Source organism: Chaetodon auriga, chromosome 18 (genome assembly GCF_051107435.1).
Source record: "Chaetodon auriga isolate fChaAug3 chromosome 18, fChaAug3.hap1, whole genome shotgun sequence".
In the NCBI taxonomy this organism is placed as follows: domain Eukaryota; kingdom Metazoa; phylum Chordata; class Actinopteri; order Chaetodontiformes; family Chaetodontidae; genus Chaetodon; species Chaetodon auriga.
Genome location: NC_135091.1, coordinates 8,238,952 through 8,258,244, shown reverse-complemented (window position 1 = coordinate 8,258,244; position 19,293 = coordinate 8,238,952). Strand labels below are relative to the sequence as shown.

The window sequence follows — 19,293 nt, the reverse complement described above, 5'->3', positions numbered from 1 at the left end:
CCCTTCTCCTCCTAAGCCTCCCTCCTTCTTTCATCTCAGCTGAAACGCTTTCTTCCTCTCTTCCTCGCCTCTTTTTTTATTGTCATTGTTGCACGGCAAAAGCTCTGGGATTTCCTCCCTCTATTTCCCAGGACAGAGCTGCAATTACAGCTCAGGAGAGAAGAAGACCAGCTGTGCGGAGGAACTGGGAGCCCTGCAGGAGCAGAGAGAGGGGAGACTAAAGATGAGGGCGCCCCTCAGAGGCGAGGAAATGAAACTGCCTGTATTTCAACCACAACATTTCCCCCCTCGCATCAAAGCAGAAGCATACTTTTGGACCACATTGCTGTGTTTTTTATAGCCCCAGTCAGGGTCATCATGACCAAACAACCCATCATAACGAATAATGTGCTGTGTTATGACCCGGCTCGCACGTCCCGAGCTCTTTAAACAACTGAGCACACACAGACGCGCTGCGCTGTGGCAGGAACAAGCAGTGATACCAAGGAAATGTGAAGAATGCATCAAACAGCCTTGGGTGCTCTTATCTTGGACGGCATGTGGACAGGGACATCCTAAAGGGTGAAAATACACAAAACTATGATTGGAGAGGACACATAAACATAAAGGACAAAATCAGACAGCTGTGACCTGAATACGTGCAGGAATGCTGCCGGAGCTGGTAGAAATATTATGTGGCACCGTGTCAGGACGAAATCAGTGTGTGAGTGGATGTCTCCGAAAAACACACATTGTTGCTGTGACTTGTATTTCCTTTCATCTTGATACTTACGCTTCAGCCTGCAGGCACAGAAATAATCGAGGACATTATTTTAAGGCGGTATTAGATAGATTTCTTGTCGGACTTTCTTACCTGCTGTACAGTACAGGACGGGACACGTGGACGCGAGACACTTAAAAAGCTGCTGCGCTTTCCTGACATCTGACTGGATTACCTCCAAACAAAAGGTTTAAGATTTGTTTTCACCTCAGGTCTGGTCACAGTGTTCCTCTGATCATGTGATGTGACCCAGGGCCTGTTATTTTTTCAAGGCCCAAGCTGCTAAACCTTCAGCTTTTACTCCTCTGGGACACATTGGGTAATACGCAGCAACGAGGGCGCAAGTAATCGTGACTTTAAACAGATTACGATCCGTTCATCCCCTCACTCAGCCCGCTTTCTTACAGAGCGCCATCTGAGAAGTCGACCGTGGAAGCTGTTTGGAAATACTTGGCAGGTGATTTGATGAAACATCTGTCTGTCACAGGCCAAATTCAACCAATCGGATCAATGAATCTTATGAAGATGGAGAGCCAAGGCGAGAGCGTTCTTTGCTCTCTGATTCTGATGTAACTGATGCTATAGCAGCTAGGCTAACCTCTTTTGGAGAAAACAGTGGCTTGTCTCGCTGTCATCACCCCTACACCACGCCCCCAGCTGCCAGCAGTCCCTCGTAGGACGCTGATTGGTCCAAACCACTGTGGTTCGGCCATGAGCACATAAATTGAAGCCTGCCGAGATGGATTCTCCGCTTCTGTGATCCTGGTTCATCTCACGAATCCAGCTTCCAAAGACGTCAACAATGTTAAAGGATAACAAATGATATTCCATATTTTTTGTTATTACCATCAAATCCCTTGAAAAGACCAACAATGCGTCACAGAGCGGGGCGCGGAGACTGATAGACATGAGCATGGAGAGGGTAACAGGTGTCGCAGCTAGAATTTTTGGAGCTTGACTCATGCATTCAAAGTCAGGATATCTGGGCCTCTGCTGCATTGCTCCTGACCTCCTTGTTGCTATAAATCCCTCAACTTTGTGGAGGTGTGATGCTAAATTACCGGAGCCCTCTTTCATGTGACCCCAGTCCTGTCCTTCACAGTCACCCTTGCTCTATGGACAGTGGTGAACATATGCCGTTTCAATGGAGGCACTTTTATCTGTACATTTTTAAGATGCTTGGCCCCAACTGGAAGTGAACCCATGACCCTGGCAGCGCTGCCAGCCCCGCTTCACACACAGGATCGCATTATTAAAATGACTGCGATATGTGTCTGTTCGACTTCAGGCATCAGCTGCTTGCAATGTTATGTTTCCTAACAGCTGTCGCGCTGTCAGGTTGCCTGTGTGAGTGTGTAACAAAGGGAGAGTGATGGCAGCAGGAGCCCCCCGTCAGGCCCGTGGGACAGTCGGAGAGGAGCAGACGGTCGTGTCGTTTCACTGGAAACATATGGTGAAACTCAAGTGTGTAATTTACCTAGGACTACGGGTGGCCCCCGAGCAGCACATACACACATGCTCATACACATGAACACACACACACACACACAATGACAGGGTGTAATTTACCTGGGGCCTATGGGTGGCCCAGTATCCCGTTGCACTTGTCATACGCAAAGACATCTCAAACACAGTTCACACTCGCCGGCAGAGACGGAGAGAGTGAAGCTAATTTCCCCAGGCCTGCAGACGGCAGAGTAAGAAATCACACGGTGACAGAGCCGTTAGAGATCAACGCGCTGAAAGGTTGAGAGAGTCAAACTGCATTTAGTGGACTGGCCCGGTGGAAGACATTACCCCAAAATCTCACTCACGTGGGAGTCGCCGCACACCCTGGATCACATCCTCTCCAATTCATCAACCTGGCTTCTTTTCAAAGCCGGCGCGATCCTCCCTTCAGAGAGGGAACGAGATGAAGGTCGCGAGGGCACCGGCGAAGGGGAGGAAGAAGGATTAGAGGAGAGTGTCCCTCCCTACATTCCTGCACTGACCTTCATAGTGGTGTGGCGCTGCAGCTATCATCGGCCCACCATGCTTCACAGTCGGTTGTTATTGGGGGGGGTGGGATTATGGGCTCCTCAGACCTGCATGCCCCACCCCGACTCCACGACAACCGTGAGTGGAGCGGATCTTGTTTCGCATGAGGATTGACAGAAAGGCTGTCCCAGACGTTTACAGTTGGCACTGTTTGAGGTGTCTGTCTGCGAAGGCTGATATGATAGCCTGTCTGCAAGTCGCCGTGTGACTGTATGTGTGTGTGTGTGTGTGTGTGGGAACTGGTGTTTGATCTCTTTTCCCAGCCACGGGGCTTTAACTTCACTCCAGGTGCAGAGAAGTCAACCTGAGGGCATGGGAGGCACATACAGTTGAGATCACAATCCACAAGCACACACACGCACACACACACACACACACAAAGACAGGGAAGTTTCCTTGTAACAGTAACTCAGACTGAATAACTTTGTGGTTTAAACTGGTTTACCAGTCCAGTGGTGTCGCCGTGGAATGCTTCTAAAGACTCGGGCAATGTGCTGTAGGATAAACATTTCTGTTACCGCCTCCACATGTGAACATCAGTCAGTCCCAAACAGAAATACTGAGAGTGAGAAATGAAAAGGTGAAAGGGCCAGCTGGTTCAGTGGGTAGTGTAATGACAATGTGCAGGACAGGCTCTCAGTCTACTGTACACACAAGCAGATGGAGTTGGTTTTCTTTGCTGCAGGTCAGGTCTGATTGGGTAGCGAGTAAATTAGGTGGAGAGTCAACAGAGGGACTAAACACACTGTGCACGACACTGACGAGAGGCTGAGACCTACGGTTGTTTCAACAGGTGCAGATTTGGCAATTTGGTTAAAATAATCAGAACCATTAGCTCGACCCAATACTGTGTGTATTTCTGACTATTGACGTTAAAAGCTTAACTGCATTTCTTCCATTCCATTACCTTAAACGTAACAGGAATAATCACTCTCTTTATTCCGCTGTATCTCCTGTGTGGTCCATAATGAGCTCAGTAAACATCTGCTACTCCTGTATTAGAGACCATTTTCTCCGCGTCTCATCCTGTAATATGGAGAAATTAGAGTGCAGGGACTCATTCAGCGTGTTTATACACACACACACACATTCACAGAGAGCAGACATAACATAAGGAGTCCAAGTGTTTTTATACTACCCAACTGACGCTCTAACATACCGTCTCGACACCACAATTTTCCATCCACAACAGTAAAACACTACCGGGTGTCTTTGGTGTTTGGTCCCAGAATACCAGGTTTTGTGCGGCGTACTGGGGCCAGTTCCAAGAGGCAGGTTTACTGATTTATCTGGAAATCTTCACTAAGTTAAAACCCAGAAGACCCTCAAATCTGAAACACGAACAAAGACTTTTTGAAGGTTAACAACCAGATAAGTCAGTAAACTTGCTGTTTGGAAACAGGCTGAAATAATAAACCATCTGTGTATTTAGCACGGCAGGAGTTTCCCTAAGAACACTGTGGACACAACAAAGGCTTGCTTATGCAACCGCTGATGGAGGCGACATATATGGAGGAATAGTGCCACCTAGTGTCAAGACTCTATTACTTCAACCCAATTACAGGCTAGCAACTGGCTGACAAGCAAAACATAAACCTGACAGCAGCCAAAACAGAAACACAAACTTGTTTATGTTTCTTGGGAGAATAAAAAGTGATTCAAAAGATGTTTAATAGCTTTTATTATAGAAACCACTTCATGGGTCTGCATGATCATAACTAAGGCCAGCGACATTCAGTGCTCCTGTACTGTACAGCAGACTGACAAGACAAAAAGAAGACGGCATAACTCCTCAGAATACGACAGCTTCCATCTTGGCTCCTCCTCGTGTGTGAAGCAGACCATCTGGACTACCTTAGAGCTGATCCAGCAGAGCTCCACATCCACGCAAACCTCATATCCCAGTGTTTTTCCGCTCCTGAAAAAGTCTGTTGATGGTGAAACCGAAGAACATTTCAGGAGGATCTTCCTCACTTGCTCATCTCCTGCTGGACCTCATTAAAGATCTGCTCCTCCAGTTTGGAGGTGTCGTACTCCTTCAGCATGTCGTACTCCTCCCAAGGCGTTGCCCACTTCTGGGCGTGCTCCATCTGCTCTGGGGTCAGGGCAAGGTCGAAGCGGATCCCCTGGATGTTGAACTTGGGTAGTTCCCAGCGTTTGGACCATGGCTTTGGGCGCATCCTTACTTTAATCTGGTGAATAGACAGAAATTCTCAGTCGTTTGAAAATAGCTTTAAAGCTTTAAGTTTTATTTAATCCAGCTCTCCGTCATGAATTAGGCTCCATCTTGATGCTCCCTTACCTTGTTGACGGGCACCTCTCCACTGGGGGAGCAGGGCACAGGCTTCATGTCCGGGTCCACCGTGCTGTACTCAGACAGAGCGTCTCTCAGGTACATCAGGTTGTCGTCCAGCCTCTTCTCCAGCTTCAGCACCTCAATGCTCTGGATACGTGGGTTGTACAGCTCGTAGCAGATCTCTATGCCTGAGCCAAGCACACACAAAGAAGTAGATGAATGAAACCGGTGTTTTACCTGAAGAACACCTGGTTCACTATCAATGGCCAAAGCAAAATAATTTATTTCATTTAGAATAATACTGAAGAATATCTTTATATTCCTTCATAGCAGGAGACACTGTTGCCACAGTCTGCGTGGCCCTCAGTAACACTTTATTAAACCAGCACTTACACAGATAATAAATAAACCTCACCTTGGTTATCAATGATGTTCCTCAAAACAAATGTGGCTCCCAGCCCCTTTCCACCCCTCTGGATACAGATGCCAACAAAGCGGTTAGTCTTCCCACTGGCATTAGGGTCGGCCATGATCACTGCCAGGATACTCCCTGAAACACAGTCAAAATAATTTACACCATTAAAAGACAATACAAACAGACTTTATGCATGTTATTTTCAAAAACATGTTGTATTTGCAAGGTTCTGCAGTGAGACAAAGACAATGTTGTACCAAAAGAAAAAAGAGCAATACAATTATTCAAAGCTTCGTAAGTTTGGTAAACCTCCCATTTCACAGTGGGAAACACCTGTTGAGCATTTCACCTGGGCTCTTACCTACGTAGAATTCCGGGATGCTGAGCACAGCCCTCCTGCGGATCATGTCTTTCCTCTCAAGGGCAAATTTAAAAGGATCTGTTCTCTGTCTGGGAGGGATGAACTCTGGGCTCAGGAACCTGACAGGGTGACACAACACGTCAAAAAACACAGGTGTCGATGTTCTTATGTGTCATTGTGAGGCCGTGATGTCGATCTTACTTTCGCCGAGACACCTCGGTCTGTGTTTTATCTACGATGACAGGTTTAGATGGAGGGGTGAATTTTGGTGGCTGCTCGCGGTTCCCCGCAGCCAGACGACACGCAGACGTGGACAGAAACCCTGAAAATGAAAAGAACATGTGACATTCGCCGAGTATTTTTACGGTCAAAGTAGGTTTAAGTTGCTATTAATCTAGGTTGAGAGCTGGCTAGCTAACTGACTACCGTTAGCTACGTTAGCTCATAGTGGAAGTACATTGCTAGTGCTAACGTTAGCTACATACCGCCGAAGCCTGACAGCGCATTATGAAGTATGACGGAGAAAAACGAGCTTGTTTGATGTACTCACGTTCATTTTGGAGCTGGAGATTTCGTAACAACCTCAGTGAAATAATAAATTTGTCGAGCCCTTTCGCACAGGCGGCCATGTCTGACCTTCTGTAGTCACATGCGAACTTACGGAAGCCGTGTAGCCAAATGTCACTGCAGCGCGATTTGTGCGGATTCGCAATGTAGACCACCGTCCACAAGATGGCGCAAGTGCTCCGTTGGTTTTACATACCGTTACTCTCATTTTATGCAAGTGCACAACTGAGCTCTAAGCTAGAAAAGCAAGTGACGCCTACATACTGCAATAAAAATCTAGCTAATTATATGAAATTTAATTAAAAAGGCTCGGCTTACTAATGACAGCCATAGCGAACATGCCTGTATGATTACACGTGACTATTTGCGTTCACCATTATTGTTAAGCAAAATGCAAAGCAAAGATGTTGTTTTTAGACAGCGCGCAGACTTTATGTCGGTGTTAATGCTGGTGTATTTAATGATGATGATCGAATTTAAAGCGCTTCAGTTGACGAGTCTTTCATTTTGTCAGAGTTAATGAAATCCTTCCATATTTTTGTCTGTAACTAAACAAATAACTACATAAATACGCTACCTAACTTATTTCCTTTAGAGGTGTTATGTATTTAAAATGCTTGCATTTATAATGTAGGCTAGATGTCGAATTTAAGCTTATTTTGCATTAATGGTAATTTCTGGGCATTTAACTTTATTCCACTGAAAATTCAATAGTGGCGGAGGAAGAATTTTTGAGATCCTCCACATCAGTAAAAGCAGCAACACCAGACACCCCATTACAAGTAAAAATCCTGCATCCATGTTTTTACCCAGAAGCTCGAAAATATTGAAAATAAAATGCACGGAGGGTATCAAAAGTGAAAGGACAGAACTGGATTATTGCGTGTGTCCGGTAGGGAACTCTGGGTCTTTGAGACCATGCAGGGGAGCGGCGGTCCTCCAGGTGGGCTGCCTCCACAACACAACACGCAGTTAGAAATGCGCTCAGAGAGCTGCAGCACTGCTCCAGCCCCAGAGGAACCTCGATCCCGGTCTCGCAGCGGTGCGGTGGGAGGATGAGGGAAGACTAGAGACATGGGACCGCACATCTCCCGCATGCGTCGCAGAACCTGAACGCCAATGCTGCTGCTGGACTTTCTAACGCTACGGAGAAACCCCCAAACTTCGAGGCTTCAAGGATGTTCTTCTCAGATGGGACTCTCTCAGCCGTCACTTCTGCGCTCCTGTTGGGAATAACGTGCCTGACCGTCCTGTGCGACCTCACCAAGGGCTCTTCAGACTTTTCAGGTGGGGAATTGTTGCGTTGTGTTCACGCTTTGTTGGGGAAAGAAAAGCAGCGTAAACCTGTTTCCAACCTTTAAAAAAAAGTGTGACCAGCATTTATTTTATTCTGCGTGTGTTGCCTGCGTTTAAGCTTCATCCAATTTTACGCTTGAGAAGTGTACAATCTGCACCCAAGGACATGAAATATAGGATTAGTCATTTACGCATGCTTTCAAACTGTTGCGCACGACTCCCTAAACAACTCTGAGAGGTAATTTTAGTGTCGCATCAACTTCTTCTCTGAGGAGGACCCGTGCCTGTGGCGTGCTGCAACATGCACACTCCACAAACCGAGTAGAACACAACTTAAACACGCCGAAAAACACCCGTATTGCGCTTATCTTTTGGGCCAATTCTGACACAGTTTGCGAAGAATGACCCACATGAGGCACTTCAGACAGGTTCCCCTTTACCAAAGCCGTCTGGTTGGAGGGATTAAGGGTTGGTTTTATCAGTGCAGCGTGTATCTCCGACACATATCCCATTGATGCTGCCGAGATAAACGGGATAATGTGGTTAATGTGTTACTAGATGGGAGCTATTGTTTGCACCAGGTGCCGTCCTTTGCTGCAGATTTACAGCTCGGAGAAGAAAGCAAACCGACCACAGAGCGGTTTTTATATGATTAATGTGCTTCATGTACAATCATTTTGAAAGGTTGAGCCAATGCAAGTGCTCCAATCATTACCTGCCAATTACCTTCGGTTTATGTGCAATCCGCCGCGGAGTGCGCAGGCTGCAAAGAAAAAGCAGCATATTAGTGAACTAATGAGTTATTCTGTGTTGCATTACAGCCTGTTGAGCTCTGCTGAGCCCAAAGGCAAGCCTGCAGGTTTTGTTTACTGTGCCATAAAACAGGAAGGGAGCTTTGTGCCGGTGTTAATTGGCCTCTAATGGGTCTAATGGCTGGAAACGAGCAGACTGGAGAACACTGTGGGGAAAGGTGCTAAAGAGCAGATGTATGGAACATGCCCCGTGTGTATGATCGTGTGTGCATGTGTCCACGCTGCTGCCTAATGAGCTGCTAAGGATCATGGAGTGCGGGGAGGGCTGTTAACGAGGTTACATTTCTGTAATTGCCACGCATGTGTCAGCGGTTGTTGGTTTTGTCATAAATGCTCTGATTGAGTGGATCCGATGGCGGTTAATTAAGCAGGAAGGGGAGAAGAGAGGCTGCTGCTCAGAGCAGGTGTAGCAGTACTCTGGATTAGATGTGATTATGCGGATACACTGTGTCAGAGGCGGGAGCTGATTTGTTGAAATCTCAGCGTTGGTGCAGCTTGTTCACCTCTGGACTTTTCAGTGTCTCATTAATCAATTAGCTCTGCAGGGGATTAGAGGAAGCACTGCTGTCATGTTTGGATCCTTTTTTGTTTCACATGGACTGTAGATCAGGTTTTTTTTTTTTTTTTCTACAGGCCATGATGTTGGGTCTCCAGGTTCAATTTTGTTTGCTCACCAGGACATTTACAGAAACTCTGACCTGTGGCTGGAATGAGAGAAAGGGGACTGCCTCAGAATACCTCTGGGACAAAGAAACCCCACAGTCCCCACATTCTCCACCAGCTGGAGCCTCCTCGGAGTCTGAGAGGAGTGCTCTGATTGGCAGGTGGTGCCAGGGTGCAGGGCGACGGGAGCGGCGGGTTATAGATCTCACATCTGTCGGTCAGTCAGTGATGGCGGACGGTCCGGTCCCATCCATGAGCCTCAGTCACTGCGGCGAATGAACCAACTGTTGATTCCCAAGGGAATGCTTATGGTAGTAAAAGGTTTAATTTTATCACACGCTATTTTCACCTCATGCCTCTCTGTGTGTTGCATTTGCATCGACAGCTGGAGCGTTTGCAGTTTCATATTTCAGCGGCGGCTTTGAGCCCACTGCAGAAATGGAAACAAACTACAGTATGTTGGTGGGTAATTTAATTCGCTCTCTTCCCCTGTTATCATCTTCTATTTTAAAGCCGCCTGAACGGCTAATTAGAGGTATGGAGGGAGCTGTGCAACACTTCAGAGCCCCCAGGCTAACAGGCATAGCATGCTAGCTAATTAATGCTCCTCACATTACAAGTTATCAATAAGCCGGTGCTGATTTTATGAACTGAAAGATCACAGGACCTCATGCTTTTTGCTTCCTCTCCTGTATGTTTTCGCTCAGGTTCACTCATGTGTCGACCTCAGCTTGTTATGTAACTGTTCTTCAGCAGACAGCTAGCAGCCAACCGTCCAGGAGCAGAACTCTGTGTCATGCTTCTGTGCTTTTTTTTTTCGCGCAAACACAGACCAAAACACTAGTCGCTGCATATTTTAATGCCAAAACAGAGCTGAAACAATTATTTGATTCATTTAGAGGGAGACTGACGAAAATAGATCTGCTCCTGTTTAGAAAATCAGAAGTCGTTGATGTTGTTTTATGAGCTGGAGTGCCAGCTTCTCCGTGAGGATATGCTGCTTCTCTGTCTTTGAAGTGATAGTAAATAGAATATTTGAGACTTTTTGAGTGTTGGTTGAACAATTAAAGCAACGTGAAGACTTCACCTTGGCCTTTAGGAGATTACGATGCGTATTTTCACACGTTTTACAGGCCCACAGACGAATCGATAATGAAAATAATAGCAGCCCTGCACTTGACTCATGTCTATGACTATAAATGATGTTTGTTCTTGGTGCCTGAAGGCAGGTGTGTCTCGTACCTGAGGGAGTGCTGCCGTACTGGCTGTTATTTCTGCCTTTCTGTCTCCTGCTGGCTGCCGTCATCTGCTGACACAGACAGAAAACGGATTATTGTTTTTGTCAACACTTAGTTGTGAAGGAAAAGTGAAGCGATGAATGCTGGACTCTTTGGAAAACCTCAGAAATGATAACAAGAATCAAGCATTTGCAGCAACCGGGCCTTTGGATTCGCATCATATGACAAAACACACACATATCGTGCGTTTCTTTAACCGTAGAGTCGCTGCATTGTTGACTGCCAAGAAATGTTACAGTGAAGCAGGTTTTCTCTTTCTCTGTCGTAAAACCCCGTAGGCCAAACCCCATTTAACCCCAGTCAATGGGATGTGAGGCTGTTGAGGGGCCAAGGGGTCAACTGAGGTCAGCCCATAGTAACTGTGAGTGTGGTTAGGGGGAGTTACCATCCATCTTGCTCTTTGTTCCCTCCTGTCGAACCTCACAGCACATGTTGACCGCTGTCGGGAAATGTAGGAAAGTCAACACTTGGGTTTAGGTCATGAATTTGAATTCAGTGCAGAAGAGGATGAAGATGGTCGGGTGACGTCACAGTCAGGCTGAGATTCATAACCGTGATAAATGAAATTATGAGCAAATTGAAACAAGAACAATGTCACGATGTGTCCCTTTTGGTTCTGGAAAATAATGACATTTCTAGGTCAAAATCATTAAATTAATGGAGGAAATGGTCAACAGACTGCTCTATAAAAAATTGTTATTTGCAGCCCTGCAAACAGCTTCCTGTTGTTTGATCTTGTGACGTGGAAACACTGCAGGGCTCGACATCAGCTGATTCCTTCTCTATGGACAAGTTGCTCTAAGCTGCCCGACAGTGCAGCCAGAAAGAGCCACAAATCCACTATGCTGTCACCCTGTGAGCAAGTCCTGGATTAGGCTACCCCCTAACCGCCCACCCCCACGCTTGCACACAAACACACCCCTGTGAGCGCCACTCGAGGCCCCTCAGATCTTAATCCGCTCTGATTTTTGCGTGGTCCTGGATGAGGGGGAGCGCGCTGAACCCCACGCTCTCCTCTCTCGACCCCTTCCCCCTCCCCCAGTCGTGCGGTCATCGGCCCCCGCGCCTCCTTTCCCCACCACCTCCTCAGGGCTCGCCTGATCACTGTTTCTGTGTGCGCCAGGTGAGCTCTGTCTAAACAAATCCTGCCTCCCGTTTGTTTTGTCTGCTGCGGTGGAGGCAGGCGGCGAGGCGGGCAGCGAGGGGCTGGCATAAGGCTGCTTTTCTCTCCAGCTGAAGGGGGGGTTCAAAGGATAGTCTCTGTGAATGAGGCTCTCAAAGGAGTGAATTGTCAAGACATTTCCATTCTTTGCATGATGGCATCAAAACACAGTTGTTGGGTGTCAATAAGAGAGAATTCTTTTATACTGCGTGTTGTTTTTGCTACAGACTGAACATATACAGCGTTTGAAGTGACTTCAGGTTTGAACTATAACCATTTATTGATTTGTTTTGGGTAAATACATGGAGGGGAGACACGTTGCAGAAGGATTTGGTTGGGGTTTGATTGCATTTTAGCAAATCTGAAACTAGTTCGGAATCCGCTTATCGAATCTAAATCCTTTCAAATCCCTTATTAAATCCATGTAGGTGTTGCTTTCATAAAAGTTAAGTAACAAAAATTATAGATAACCTGACAGCTCAGATCCTGACAGCACAACCCATAGATCAACATTCAAAGGCGGATTGGAGAGAAAACTGAACCAAGCTACAGACGGTTGCCTCAACCCAGAGGTGATCGTCTCGCGTCACATTACAGAAACGTGTACATTTAGAACGCTCACGGCTAGAAACATCATATCATCCGTTTCCATGTAGCGTTGATAGCTGAGCGATGCTGGTTTTATATATATAGCAGTGTCAGTCCCATCTTTAACGTTTGGCGCTAACAAGACTCCTCTTGCAATTGCAGTCAAAGTAGTAAAAGGAAATGTGAAACCAAAGAGCCTTTGGGTGTAGACAGCTTGGAGATGTAGCGTAGATAACTTCTAGATATGTGCGTGCGCGTCTGTGTGCATTTATTGCACTGTGTGTGTGTGTGTGTGTGAAGTCTGGCCTGACACAACATGATAGCAATGAAAGACATGACCCACTGTGTTAGTGCTTCCCCCTGGATACAATAAGTACATAAACAAACACACACATAAAGCAGAGCTCGGCATCATGTCAGGGAGCAGCAGAGCGTGTGTTGGTGATGAGAGATGGGAAACAACTCTTCCCCTCTCCTCATTTTGAGTTCAGCAGGAGGAAGGTAGATTAACCCACATCACACTGCAGTAAATTCTTTGAAGTCCCACCAAAGCGATGCAGTGCGACAACAGCGCGCTGCAGGAAATTCAATGAAAACACAAAACACTGAATATAAAAGTGTTGACAAGAATGAATGTGAAAATGTGCTCAGAGCAGATGAAGCTTTAAAGACGAGCTTTGTGTCAACCGAGTCAAGTCGTGGCATATAAACCGTACTGACGTGCACCAGTCAAAATACGTTTTTGTCTCTTTGCCAGTGAATGCGTGGGGAGAGAGCACATCCTGACTGAGGTAATGCTTAATAAATGATTTGGTTGCTGTTGGGGCAATATTACATTAAATTAAGTCGTGGTATGTCAGTAATATCCTGGTGCCACACAGAAAACAGACACACACTTGTCAGGCAAACTGTTTTGCAATCAGGGAAGGTTTGGTCTTCCGGTGTGTTCTATGTCAATAAAAAGCACTGATTCTGTGCGGTCCCACTGTTTTGTTCTGTCTGTGCTATGCTGCTTACAATGACACAATACAACTGCTGTTCAGTAACAAAGCAAACAAAATGGTGGAAAGTTGATTGCAGAAAATGCTTTTCTGCTCATTAATGCTGCTTTCACGCCTAACCTTGCTTGCCCATTGTGTTTGGTTCGTTGGTCGCTGTGAAGCTGTCAGTTGAACTCTGGTGTGCACCAAAAACTGGTCCAAGGCCACCTGAAAGGGCGGTGCTGCGTCTGTGCTCTCGATGCGATGAAGTTTCTGCTGTGCAGAGGATTGTGGGTCTGAACAGCCAGAAAAGCATGCTGGACCGGATGCAGTAGGACATCCTGGTATTTTTGGCACACTGCATTTGACTTACGATGTACTGGGGCATACTGAAGCTTTTTCTGGCACACTAAATAGCATGGTAGCGTTGCTATTGGAACGCAGCCTGGGACAAAGTGAAAAGGCCTTCAAACAGATGTGTGTTGTGCCTCCTCTGTGCAGCGAGTGACACTTAGTGCCCACACGCTAACTATCACCTGTTAATATTACGGTGCAAGACGCCTCATTTTCATCCTGTTTCTACCTGTCAGTTGTTATTCCTAACATGTGTTTGAGTCGCAGACACGTAGTATAAACGATGCTCAGAGTCAGCTCTGTCTGCGAGCTCTTTGGCTTCCTCATGTGGGTTCATGTAGTGCTGCACAAGAACTTTGTAACCGCAGCTCTTGGTTCATTTGTAAAAAGTCAGCGTGAACACAAACCGGACCAGAACAACAAGGCAACATAGTCTGAATCCAATGAGAACGCCGGGGCACCCCTGACATCTGACTGGCGACTCTTTATCCTTAAATATGATTGGCTGTCTGCCCAGTGAGAGGCGGCCCTTAATTCGAACCAACTGTTCCACAAATATTTTTGACCGTGCGTTGCTTTCCTTTGTGTGTATCCTCCTTTTGAAAGTACAGCTTCTTTTTATTATATTTTTGCTACTCTGTTATGTTGTTATTGGTAGAATTAATTAAATATTTCTAAACACAGGAATGTAAGAAACTAAGATACTACAAAGGTCGTAATTAAGATAAATATGAGAAATGGTTAATTAATGCTTTTCACTTGGAGTCTGGACACTCCTCCACACTGGCTGTTGTCCCACCCAGATGTCACTTTTTCAAACACAGTCTGTCTCATACCTGAGGTGAAACTCCCAAATTAAAACCAGACTGCATTCAAAATTACCTCCACAGGCTGAGGAGGAGTTCTGACTACCTGCTGAATAAGGCTGGATGTCTTAATCAAGACTTATAATCAGCAGAAAACTGCTCAACCAGTCAGCCCTTAATATGATAATCATTATTTTGCATAGATTTCTGTCTATCCCTAAAACCACCCAAATCGCCCAGTCAGATGTTGAGCTGGATGGTTTTATAGTAATAACTGTTATTGGGGAGAGAAGAGGGGGTCTAATTCCTAAACTGCAAAGATGTATATGTCGGCATCGCCTGTGTGTGTTTGCACTTGCCCTCTCTTGCATCGGGGAGGTGGAAGAAGCCCTAAAGAAAATACTGCGAAATGCGTGAAGAGGATTCTTGAGTGACACCCCGGCGTTGCTGCTTGCAGCTGCAGTTAGCGAGCTGTCCCTGTTTAGGCAACAATTGTGTGATTAATTGAGAATGCAGCCTCATTTGTCATATTGTGAACGCAGACTCTTTGTGAGCAGAAAGCTTATTTGAGAATCAGATAAGTGGCGATACCTGCTGCTGCAGGTACGGAGCGTTGCACCAACCGGCTCGAGGATGAAACTGAGCTGTAGACAAACAGAAACAAGTGTTGGGAAAGAGACTGGTGGGTGTGTGTGCCGGCAATTATCTCCCCATGTCCACCCCACTTATGTGCTGGCTGTTGAATTATGCGCTCAACAAAGCCCCACGACACACACTCGCATGCACGTGCAAAAACCCAGCGCACACACCTTCTCTGCTTCTGCATCTCAGAGAATGTCAACCATGCTTTGATGCCCCTCCTCCTCCTCCCCCCTGTCTCTTTCTTTCTGTCTCTCTCTCTGTTTCCTGGGAGCTGATTTATGTTTGGTTTCGGAGTCAACATGTCCGCCTTGATCTGCCTTCCTTTTTAGTCTTTCTCCATCCTTCAGTCCTCTTCACCCTGTGCTTTCTTTAGTATATGAGAGGGGAGAGAACATTTTGAACATTTATGGTTTGATTAAATCCCTAGAGGCAAAGAGAGAGAGAGACAGAGAGAGATGGAGAGGTAGAGAGGTGGGGCACAGAAGGGCCAGTCTGAACAAGGAGGCATTGTGTAGCCCCCCAACTGTGTCGGACTGACAGTCTGCATTACAGCACGCTACAGCAGCCTGCTCCCCAAAGCACTGCTAATCTGTTGCTTACTGGCCCCTCCGGCTAGCTCAGGTAAGGGGGGAGGGAACGGGAGAGAGGTGGGAGAAGAGTGATTTCCCTTGTTTTTTCCATGTTCAGGCCAAATTCGTTTTCAGCAGGCAGACTTCATTTGTTCCACTGGCAGCGTGGCGCCATTGCGAAAATCTTGTTAGAGCTTGATGAAAGAAGGGAAAAATTTGGATTTATCTTGATAACGATAAATGTGATCATGATTGTTTGGCTTGCTTTGACGAGTTGGCTCAGTTTTAATAAGTCTGTCCTGTTTAATTACAGTGCAGCTAGTTCAAGATCCTGGGCTGCTGGCTGATTGGTTGGTAGAGCTTCTGCTTGGATGCCATTGGTTGTGCCCAGTTTATTGCTGAGAATGGTGTTACGGTACATTTTGGTCGGTGAGAGGTTGATTCTTTTGCCCTCACTTACTGAAAGCAAGCCTGAAAACTGGGAACAGTGTTAGACAACAAACTCAGTGACAGTGATTACAAATGCTAACATCAGCATGCTAGCATGGTTCCACACGGTAACAAGACAATGTTGAGCAGGTGCGTGTTAGCATGCATCATTTGCTAATTAGCACTTAAACAGAAGTGCAGGTGGCTGTGCATTCAGCAGGCAAAGACTTTCACCCAAAGAGCCCCCGGTTACTTGGTAGCTACAAAAACAAACTCTGCGTGAAACCCTGACTGAATAGAGCAAGGTAAGCTTTCACATTTACTCTGGTCATTGCTGCAGACCTGTGTGCGTTTGTCGTAAATGGAAGGAGATCTCCCTGCTAAGTCCCATTGGACATGCTGCAGACAGCTTTTCACTCCCTCATCTCCTCAGGAGTTGTTCTATTGCTTGTTTTCACAGAACTGCCCCCCTGATAAGCTTGTTAATTCCCCAAAAGCTCAGCCTTTCACTGCCCACCCACTCCTACCTATTTTTTTAAAGGAAATACCTCCCTTCACTTCACAGCGCATGCTTGAACCTCGATAGAGGTATGCTCTCTTGCTGTTATTGCATTAAAACTGATTACTGATTTTTGGGAGGTTTTGTGGGCTTTTGAAAACTAGAGAAGGGAAAAACAAGATTTCAGAGAGTCACAGTGGAAATAATTCAAACTGATCGTCACACTCTATCCACATATAGTTGAATTATCTATGAGATAAGAGGATGTGGTTAAAAGAAAACTTTAAAATGTTAATTTCAATGGGGAAAAGTTCTCATCCTGCCTCCAAACGCTATGTTTTCATCTATATCTTCTCTTTTTGATCCAGTGTCATGCTCTTGCATCAGTGCAGCTGCACACCTCCACTGTCGCTCCCCAGCCAATGAAGCATAGCATCAGTTCACGCAAAGCACACGCTTCAAGCTTCATTCATGTTTCACAATCGCTGGTTCAGAGCCCAGCTGTGCAGCGACCGACTCTGCAGAGGAGATTGTTCCTTTATGACCTCTCTGTCACGGGGTGACTTCTCTCAGCCTGAGGCGACCGCTGCCCCACCCAGCAGTCGCTTAAATCCAATCCACTGCGGTGACGGCGACTGAAGAAGGATACATCTGTCGTTCACTTGTGAGAATAAAGCTCACACACTGATGCATCTGTCTGGGGTCTGCTGGACTGTGGTTAGTGATGGGACAGTCTGGCTGCCACCCAACTCTCCCAGGCCATAAAAGTGACCATTAAAATGACAGATTTCCCTTCCTGTGGCTCTTTCTCTCCGTCCCTCCGTGTCTTTCTTTCTATCACACACACTTTCTCTGTGGGTGTCTGGACACGCATCCAAACACCAGCGAGGGTGTTCCCGGAACCTCTGTGCCCCTCGACTCTGTCACCCTTCACCCCCACATCCCCGCACGACACACATGCTCAGGGAGTCAATGCGTCCTCTCGCCTAGTGCCCTTTGACCCCCGGGGGTCGTAAGGAGAGGCACGTGCTATCAGAGGTCATGGGAGGGCTCGGGTGGGACCAGTGTTTGCTTTTTGGGGACTCCCAAGGGTAGACTCAGCGGCCACTGTCCAACCGTGAGGCCATCTCCAAGCTGGCAGATGTTTTCTATCCAGTCACCCCCTCAGGATGAGCTTAGACAGCACATCCACCAGTGGAAGTCCTCCCATTGTCTGTTGGCGTTCGCTAACACCTGTGACCTGAAGTATCAACCGCCAGCCTTGCTGCTAACATGACTGAGTTAGCCTTTGACTGTCAGCCTGAGCCTCTCTGTGGTTTCATTTAAGCTCCTCCGTTTAGTGTGGATCTGTGTCCTTGACTGTGTGTGTGTGTGTGTATGTGTGGCTGTGAACAAGCAAGAGGAGCATGTTGTGCTGGCGGTGTCCTCCAGAGCATGAATTCCATCTCCCGCCTGACATGTGTCTGACTTAGCATGTGACATCCCTCCAGTTCTCTATATTTAATCCCTTCTCTCTTTGCCTGGCAGATGAAACTGCACCAGCAAACATCATGCTATCATTTCACCCGTAACAGCTTTTATAAGCAAATTCACTTTTTGACAAGTCGGGTTGTTATTACTGAAGCTCAAATTGGCCACATCACTCATATGCTTACACATGAAGTAGTTAACCCAATGATGTGGTAGTGGTAGAAGTCAGCATGTTGGATGGCTTGTAGCACCGCCAAATTTCATGCAGGAACTAAACTATAAACAATTGCCGGCACACAAGAGGAAGACTTAGGCTGAATATCCGTTATCTGGATATCCGCTGGCTAAACTGGAAGTCCCAAATCACTGTCCGTTGCCCCCAGAGGCTAAATTGTTGACAGTAAGTACAATAACCAATGGGCTAACCCTAATCTTACCTTAACTCTATTATTAGCCACAATTTTTCCCAAACCGTAACGTCCTGTAGTTGCCATGAGTCGATATTGCAGAAAGCAAGAACACTGTCATGTGATGTTTTGCAGACTCATCCAATTTTAATGTAGTTCTGTGACAGCAGGGTTGGTTTTGTGCCCGTTTCATGCTGGAAGATTTACTCATAGATAAATGGGTCCCCTGTACGACCCTCCCCTTGTTACCTCTCCTGTCTCGTCTTTTCACTCTTAAGATTTTCTTTCCTGTTGGTTAATTGAAATCTGTTTTTACGCACACAGCCCATAATAAGCCCAGGAGAATGCTGCTTTGTATTCACATGTCATCGTGTAAATTAATAGATTAGCTGTGCTCAGGAAAGCTGAGGGCAGGGGTGAGGGTTGAAGTTTGTTGTCTATGTCCAGCAGGTTGAAGTTTGTGTGTCTGCATGCCTCTGTGGGTTTATGTGTGTGTGTTTGTGTGTGTAGGTGTTAGAAAGATAAGCCATCTCTGGGAGGAGGAAAAGGACCGGGCAGGCGGAGTGTTTGTGTTTGTGTCTCCGGTCTTAATGACTTCAGCTGCTCGGGCTCCGGTGTCTGTCTGTCGGGGGAGGAAGGGGGTGTGCTAGCAACTCTGACATTCAAGTTAAGGAGACCATCACCTGAGGATATTGATACACAGCTTGAGGCAGACCCATGCTGTGATTTAAAAGGGATTTGGGCAAACACGCACGCACCCATCATCTGTCTCTGGATTCCAATCTGCAGAATTTTAGTGCATCAGTGAACCAAATCTAAACATGTGAATTTGTTTTAGTTTCTCATATCTGGCTGCTCTTGCTGATGACATATTGAAAGCGG

General features: G+C 46.4%; 2 protein-coding genes across 2 annotated transcripts in view; one reads left to right on the top strand and one right to left on the bottom strand.

Moving 5' to 3' along the window:
• Positions 1-4,461: 4,461 nt before the first annotated feature.
• Positions 4,462-6,526, bottom strand: mrpl19 (mitochondrial ribosomal protein L19). The gene is made up of 6 exons (XM_076756395.1): positions 6,420-6,526; positions 6,071-6,191; positions 5,870-5,988; positions 5,509-5,643; positions 5,100-5,281; positions 4,462-4,989 (listed from the first exon to the last, which is right to left on the bottom strand). Exons 1-6 carry the CDS (start codon positions 6,496-6,498, stop codon positions 4,768-4,770), a joined length of 858 nt encoding a protein of 285 aa, XP_076612510.1. The 5' UTR covers positions 6,499-6,526; the 3' UTR covers positions 4,462-4,767.
• An 880-nt stretch (positions 6,527-7,406) lies between these two features.
• eva1aa (eva-1 homolog A, regulator of programmed cell death a) overlaps positions 7,407-19,293 on the top strand; it is a 67,074-nt gene continuing 55,187 nt past the window's right edge. Inside the window, exon 1 of the mRNA XM_076757138.1 lies at positions 7,407-7,723. Within this exon, the coding sequence (XP_076613253.1) occupies positions 7,615-7,723 (109 nt within the window). The 5' untranslated portion in view covers positions 7,407-7,614. The remainder of the gene's footprint in view (positions 7,724-19,293) is intronic.

Bases quoted from the DNA above. Each gene is read 5' to 3' on its own strand.
- mrpl19 (XM_076756395.1), bottom strand. From the start codon at position 6,498: ATGGCCGCCTGTGCGAAAGGGCTCGACAAATTTATTATTTCACTGAGG. The intron at 5,989-6,070 runs GTAAGATCGACA...TCACCCTGTCAG, and splicing joins ACCGAGGTGTCTCGGCGAAA to GTTCCTGAGCCCAGAGTTCA. The intron at 5,644-5,869 runs GTAAGAGCCCAG...ACTGTGTTTCAG, and splicing joins CATCCCGGAATTCTACGTAG to GGAGTATCCTGGCAGTGATC.